Genomic DNA, 7,743 nt, shown 5'->3' with positions numbered 1-7,743 from the left:
GGCATTGTATCTTACAAATAAAGTTAAATATCAAACGTAATAATTATCTTTCCTTTAATATTGAAAACCCATTTTTTTTTTATCAACTGAAAAATGAACGATGGAGATTAAATCTCTAAACCCGATTAACATATCCGTTTAGTTAGTTAGATCCGCGTGTTAACCCAGTTAGAAATGATAATTATTTCATTTTGAAACTATAGTGTAAATTCATTGTGTACTTCAGCTTTAATAGTATAGATAGAAGTGAATAGGTTAAAATTGGAATATATATTTTGTTGAAAAATCGTAAGTAGAGAAATGACAATATTTAATATTTTAAGTATTAAATTGTACGTGTTTATTATTTTGAGTATTATTCTTCTAACCTAAAAAGATCAGGTATTAAACGTCCAAATAAAAAATAGATGAGGTATTTTAAAGCTTTTTTCCCCTTTTTAAATACTTTTTAGAATCCTTATAAATTTTTTTAAAAAACCTTTTAGAAACCTTATAAAAGCCTTATAAAATCTTATAAAAGTCTTGTAAGACCTTAATATACATTTAAACACTTTATATAACCTTGTAAAACCTTTAATATACGTTGTAAACCTTTTTAAATATTTTTTAAAACATTTTCAAAACCTTATAAAACGCTTATAAAATCTTTTAAAAAAACTTTATAAAAGCCTTGTAAAACTTTTTAAATAGTTTTTGAAACCTTATTATTCATTAAAACACCTTATAAAACCTTTTCAAATACCTTTTAAAACCTTTTTAAAACTTTTATAAATCCTTTCAAAAAAAAACCTTTTAAAAGTCTTGTAAAACCTTTTAATAACTGTTTAAAATTCTTATAAAAGCATTGTAAAATATTTTTAATACTTTACAAAACCTTTTAAAGTCTTTACTAGATTTGGACCCCCACATACGTGTGAGATTGATTTCAAAAACTAAATTTGCTATCATGTTTGCAATATATCACGTATATGCAGAATTATATTTGTAAAAGGAATGTTTTAAGAATGTTATTAACATTAATAATCCAAACTCGTACCAGTTCAGTATTTGATTTGTTTTCAATTTAGTTTAAACAAAAATAACGATAGGATTTGGTTTTGTTACCCGTAAAAACAACTATATCAAAAATATATATAGTAAAAGAAAAGTGGTTGTCTATTTTCGGGCTGAGACCCTATCTCGTATCGTCTCGTCGTAGATATGTCATGTTTTTTCATCTCATTACCATGATTTTAATAATAATTTAACTATTTCAATTGTCTATTTTAATCTAATATATATATATATATATATATATATATATATATATATATATTCACAATTATGCGTGGAGTTTTATTTGTACATATATCTATTTGAAACAACATTTATAGCATAAACTTATATTGGTTTCCTTTCATGAAGTTGGTGAATGTTTGAAATAATAATTGCTTCATATTAAATTATAATAATGTGAATCTTATTTTCATAAAATAATTTAAAATTAGATCAAAAATTAAAATATGAAATTTGAAATAAGATTGCTCCATAATTTAGAATAAGAATTAAAAGTGGTTGGATTCAATTTGAGAAGATTGCTCCATAATTTAGAAGTTTACATTACTTATTTTTGGAATTTAAAATAAGATAATAAGTATGTATTAAACTTCAAAATTTTAGGGGGAATTTCAAAAATACTCCTTTTCCAATACCATTTTTTAAAAATACCCATCTTTCTAATTTTATCAAAAAATCACTATAAGTTTTGAAATTTATTAAAAAAACTATGTGTAAGCTTATATTTAAAGACACACAAATTATCTTAATATGTGTGTAAATTTACATATATATTTCATAAATACCGTATAAATATCTTTTAAAAATCATTTTAAACTCTAATAAAAACCTTGTAAACCTTTTAAACCTTATAAAAACTTTATAAATGCCGTTTATAACCTTTTAAAACCTTATAAATATTTGGATTTAGTCTCCCAGTAGTAATGATGATCTTGATGTACTTTATCAACCATATAAAAGTTTATAATTTTTCATATTTGAAAATATGTATTTTTGAAAATAGATAGAAAAGAGGGGTATTTTTTAAAAGGGTAGACCAAAAATGGTATTTCTCAAAAATTCTCAAAATTTTATGAGCTATATTTCATAAAATTTAATGGGGATTTTCAAACCTATATTTTTGTAATGATAGATATTTTCTTAATTTGAAGATTTTTTTTAGCTATTTTTTAGGATTCTTGATTTTTTAACAATACTAATATAAGAAATGTAGAATCAAATTGTTGAGATAATATTGATATTATGAAATCTGAATAATTATTAATTAAACTCTAAAAAAATCTATAAACTCTAAAAAAAATTAAAAATATGTTTGCCCCGCGGCGTACTGCGGCTTAAATTTTGTATATTGGAAAACGGGTTAAAACTGATTAATATTGTTATGCAAAATACATAGAGAAGCAATTACTGCAAATTTTATTTACTTTTAGAATAATATTTATACACGGGCTGTATGAAAGGACGGGTTTGAATCGTATTATTAAAATATTAAAATATCATTAATCTTATACTTCAAAATGTGTTAAAACTTAGTTATACTATTTTTTTTAACAAAACTAATATACGAATACGACATCTCGAAACAAACTGATTTTTAAACAAATTCCAACAAAACTTAAAAAATTAAATTAAAAAATAAAACATACAAAAGTTTACTTGTAACGAAGTAAATATTGATAGTATTTAATATTTTAAATTTACCTAATCTAAACTTAGTATATCAATTTTAAATACTATAAATATCAATTTATTGTAAACATTTTTAAAATAAAATATTTTAATATTTTAAAATATATTGGTTTAAGTTAGGTAAAATATATTTAAAAAATCTGAAATATGTTTACAAATACACAATTTCGAATTTAATAGGCCACATTTTATGGTTAACAAATTTATTATGGTTTCAATGAATATTGATTAGTTATTAGTTTTGATTTTTTATTTATTTTAAAGCATATTTTTCCATTTGAAAATCTGTCATTAATTCTGTTTGGCTATAGGTTTAGATTACATTTTATTTCATTTTTTCTATTTAATCTGTTTGGATACACCTATAAAAAATGCTCCCCTTTTAATAGTATAGAATAGAATAAGAATTAAAAGTGGTTGGATTCAATTTGAGAAGATTGCTCCATAATTTAGAAGTTTACATTACTTATTTTTGGAATTTAAAATAAGATAATAAGTATGTATTAAACTTCAAAATTTTAGGGAGAATTTCAAAAATACTTTTTTCCAATACCATTTTTTAAAATACCCCTCTTTCTAATTTTATCAAAAAATCACTATAAATTTCGAAATTTATTAAAAAACTATGTGTAAGCTTATATTTAAAGACACACAAATTATCTTTATATGTGTGTAAATTTACATATATTTCATAAATACCGTATAAATACCTTTTAAAAATCATTTAAAAACCTAATAAAAACCTTATAAATGCCGTTTAGAACCTTTTAAAACCTTATAAATATTTGGATTTAGTCTCCCAGTAGTAATGATGATATTGATGTACTTTATCAACCATATAAAAGTTTATAATTTTTCATATTTGAAAATGGGTATTTTTGAAAATAGATAGAAAAGAGGGGTATTTTAAAAAGATAGACCAAAAGGGGTATTTCTCAAAAAATTTCAAACTTTTATGAGCTATATTTCGTAAAATTTAATGGGGATTTTCAAACCTATATTTTCGTATGATAGATATTTTCTTAATTTGAAGATTTTTTTTAGCTATTTTTTAGGATTCCTGATTTTTTAACAATACTAATATAAGACATGTAGAATCAAATTGTTGAGATAATATTGATATTATGAAATCTTAATAATTATTAATTAAACTCTAACAAAATCTATAAACTCTAAAAAAAAAAATATATATGTTTGCCCCGCGGCGTACTGCGTCTTAAATTTTGTATATTGGAAAACCGGTTAAAACTGATTAATATTGTTATGCAAAATACATATAGAAGCAATTATTGCAAATTTTATTTACTTTTAGAATAATATTTATACAAGGCCTGTATGAAAGGACGGGTTTGAATCGTATTATTAAAATATTAAAATATCATTAATCTTATACTTCAAAATGTGTTAAAACTTAGTTATACTATTTTTTTTTAACAAAACTAATATACGACATCTCGAAACAAACTGATTTTTAAAAAAATTCCAACAAAACTTAAAAAATTAAATTAAAAAAATAAAAGATACAAAAGTTTACTTGTAACGAAGTAAATATTGATAGTATTTAATATTTTAGTATATCAATTTTAAATACTATAAATATCAATTTATTGTAAACATTTTTAAAAATAAAATATTTTAATATTTTAAAATATATTGGTTTAAGTTAGGTAAAATATATTTAAAAAAATATGAAATATGTTTACAAATACACAATTTGGAATTTAATAGGCCACATTTTATGGTAACAAATTTATTATGGTTTCAATGAATATTGATTAGTTATTAGTTTTTATTTTTTTTAAAGCATATTTTTCATTTGAAAATCTGTCATTAATTCTGTTTGGCTATAGGTTTAGATTACATTTTATTTCATTTTTTCTATTTAATCTGTTTGGATACACCTATAAAAAATGCTCCCTTTTAATAGTATAGATAAAATTCTTTTGAAACCTTTCAAATACCTTATAAAATATTTTAAATACCTTATAAACTTGTAAAGGACTAATAACATATGATGATGATCTCTTTGGCTACTAAAGTATTTTCAAACATAATTACGTGTGCCATCAGATTGCATGTCATGATTATCTCTTTGGTTACTAAAGTATATATAAACGAATGTTGTCAAAATAGCTATGCAATTATTAGAAATCTGCAGAAAACAACCTCTGCAAATAATTCACCAGTCACCACAACCTATAGCTCATTCGATGTACATCTCAATAGCCTCTGCAAATGCAAGCAATCACCAACAACAATAACATTTCCAGCTGAAATCTATTTTAAAACAGCCTCGGCAGCTGCAATTCTCACACTAAAACTCCACAACTCAAAACTTGTACCAAACAAGGGAACTAATCGTTTGCTTAGCTTCGTTTCTTCTCCTCCATTTGTCACCTCTGCTGCAAGTTTGGCTTCACTCGTCCATTTACCATCCACAAAAAAACACATCGATTTTTTCAGATGTGGTAAATAGGAAAGGCACATCAACTTTTTCAACTTAGCTCATTAGAGCAACCACAACAACAGCTCGACAGGGTAAAAGAGAGAAAAAGAACTATGGACCACTAAATCCAACCCACAATCTAAACATATATAACGAGATGATTAATCAAAGGCAAAAGATGAACTAACCTAACGAAGTATGTACAAATGTGGCCGCAAATCTAGAGTGGCCTTGGTTAACTGGACATAGGCAACACAAACCGCCCTCTAAACACGACTCCAACATCTCAACAGCAAAGGAGAACCTAGACAGACGAAACCTATTCAAAACAACAGCTATGATCGATGACGATGAAGATGGCGACTAGATCTCTCCGCTACGAAGACGAGATCGAAGAAGAGAGTTCGACAGCTTTTGGTTCTAAAGGAGAAAAAATTAGGTTAGTTTTTGAAGGGTAGCATGTATTTAACGTAACGTGAAGGAAAATTTTAAAAAAAAAAAAAAAAAAAACTACGTGAAGGAAAAAACATGTTACTAACAGATCAAGGCACCTACCCATTGAGTCAATCCAGGCAATCCTCTGTGGCTTCCACACGAAGCCCTGGAACTGCATTCTCAATCTTTTCCCACATACACAAATTCTCCTTGTCGCAAATTACATGGCACAAGGAAGTCAATTTAACCGCAGAGCTCGGTATGCTCAGTAAAGGACATGCTCTCATGTCAATTTTCTCAAGCCTGCTTAGCTTTCCAACCTCTTCTGGAAGACAACTAAGGTTGACGCATTGAGAGATGTCAATGTATTTCAGATTCGGCAGCTCACAGATTTCTTCAGGTAGACTCTTCAGCTCCGGGCAAGCGTATAGCCTTAGAAGTTCAAGGGCCATTAGCTTACTCATATTATTAGGCAATTCACCAATGGAAGGACAGTTTGTTATGCTTATGGAGTTGAGAGAGGTGATCCCGGAGATGGTCGAAGGTAGTTCAACCAGATCCTCACAATGATCTATTGTGATATCGGATAAGTTTGGGAAGATTAGGTTCATGTCGAGTGCTTTTTGATTAACACTCTTGCAGAAGATTAGAGACAGCTTTTGGAGGTGCTTCAGTGTGATTGTACTGTAGGGTACGTAAACCATCTGGAGCCATAGACTTCGCAGTTTAGCCAAATTTGTAAAACTGGAGAAGTCTTGTAGACGGACATGAAACAGACCATTGTTGATAACTAAGAGCGCCTTAAGCCTGCCCATCTTAGCAATAAAAGGTGGCAATACATAGTTGTCTGAGGAGAAGTTTATAATCAGAACTTCTGTCTTGGGGAGTTCCATGTCAAACCAATCCATTTCATTCATTTCGCCTGTAAGAAAACAAGAAAAATGGAAACGTATATCAATATCTGATTATGATTCTAGTGACACCTACCTGTAAGTTATTCAAAGATCGTGACCTGTGTGAATGGAAACTACACGTGCATTGTATGGTTCATCATTGCTCCTTTCCCATTCTCTAGGGAGCGTCAACGCTCTTTGCGGCATGGATAACCGCTTTCTACTATTTACTTTCCCAAAACTACTAAGAAGAAGTGCTACATCTCTTAGAACATCGTGCTGCGTTACAAATACGTCATGGTAGCCAGTGTACAAAGCGCCGAACCTGCAAGAATGATCCACAATTTAATAAAGCTTAAAGTGGCTAGAAGAGATTGAGCTAGAGAGACCCTACGGAGTTCTCATAACCTTGGATCTTTCACGAGAGTAAGGAGATTCTTGTCTGCTAAATCCATAAGAATTGAAAAAGCAGTTTCCTCGTCCATATCATGTAGTTCAACCCACATGTTGATGATAACACCAAGAGGGATTTTTTTGTCTTCAGGAAAAGCACCAAGATCCAAGAAACACTCTCTGGATTTTTTATCGAGAATTTCGAGACTTGCTTCGATTTGAGCAAACACTATAGTCTCGTGGTTTATATCAGCAGGTTCACCTCTTGATAACCTGTTCACTGCACCTTGCCAATATTTTTCAGGTCGGCCTTTTAATGAAGCGCCAATGACTTTGAGAGACAAAGGTAGACCTTTACACTCGTCAACAACCTACCAAACAGAGTTAATATGAATACTGAAAGCAGAAAGAATAAAACTATTTATGTATGAGTGACTATGACATTGTAGCAGACTGATTACCTGCTTGACCAAACTTCTGCTTAACCCAGAAGGGACTGATTTCTGGTCAAAAGCAGAGAGACAAAGTAGAGTCATTGCGTCGTGTTCATCGAGTAACTCTACATCATAGGTCATTCTTGGACCTGCGAGTTTAGAACGTGAGACCACAAGAGTAGTGGTTCCAGGAAAATTTTCAAACATCAGTTGCTCCAGAGATTCCCTTGTCCAGACATCATCAAGGATCACTAACTTCCGTGTTTGACCAATCGAAACCGGAAGAATGGCACCAGAGCCAGCCTCATTATCAGTAAGAAATTCCAATATAAGGGACCTCAGCTTCTCAAGATTGGGAGATTGTGATACAGTCAGAAACAAAACCTTATTCCCAAAG

The 7,743-nt window shown here is 28.7% G+C and overlaps 1 protein-coding gene across 1 annotated transcript in view; it reads right to left on the bottom strand.

Annotated features, from left to right (window-relative positions):
* Positions 1 to 4,845: 4,845 nt before the first annotated feature.
* The window catches only part of LOC17875559 (putative disease resistance protein At5g47280), a 3,842-nt gene continuing 944 nt past the window's right edge, over positions 4,846 to 7,743 (bottom strand). Inside the window, exons 2-6 of the mRNA XM_006279673.2 lie at positions 7,374 to 7,743; positions 6,928 to 7,283; positions 6,639 to 6,844; positions 5,747 to 6,548; positions 4,846 to 5,611 (exon numbers count right to left, since the gene is read on the bottom strand). Of these exons, the coding sequence (XP_006279735.2) occupies positions 5,755 to 6,548; positions 6,639 to 6,844; positions 6,928 to 7,283; positions 7,374 to 7,743 (1,726 nt within the window). The 3' untranslated portion in view covers positions 4,846 to 5,611; positions 5,747 to 5,754. The remainder of the gene's footprint in view (positions 5,612 to 5,746; positions 6,549 to 6,638; positions 6,845 to 6,927; positions 7,284 to 7,373) is intronic.

Source organism: Capsella rubella, unplaced genomic scaffold (genome assembly GCF_000375325.1).
Source record: "Capsella rubella cultivar Monte Gargano unplaced genomic scaffold, Caprub1_0 scaffold_8, whole genome shotgun sequence".
NCBI classification, from domain to species: domain Eukaryota; kingdom Viridiplantae; phylum Streptophyta; class Magnoliopsida; order Brassicales; family Brassicaceae; genus Capsella; species Capsella rubella.
This window is presented reverse-complemented; position numbering and strand designations above follow the sequence as displayed.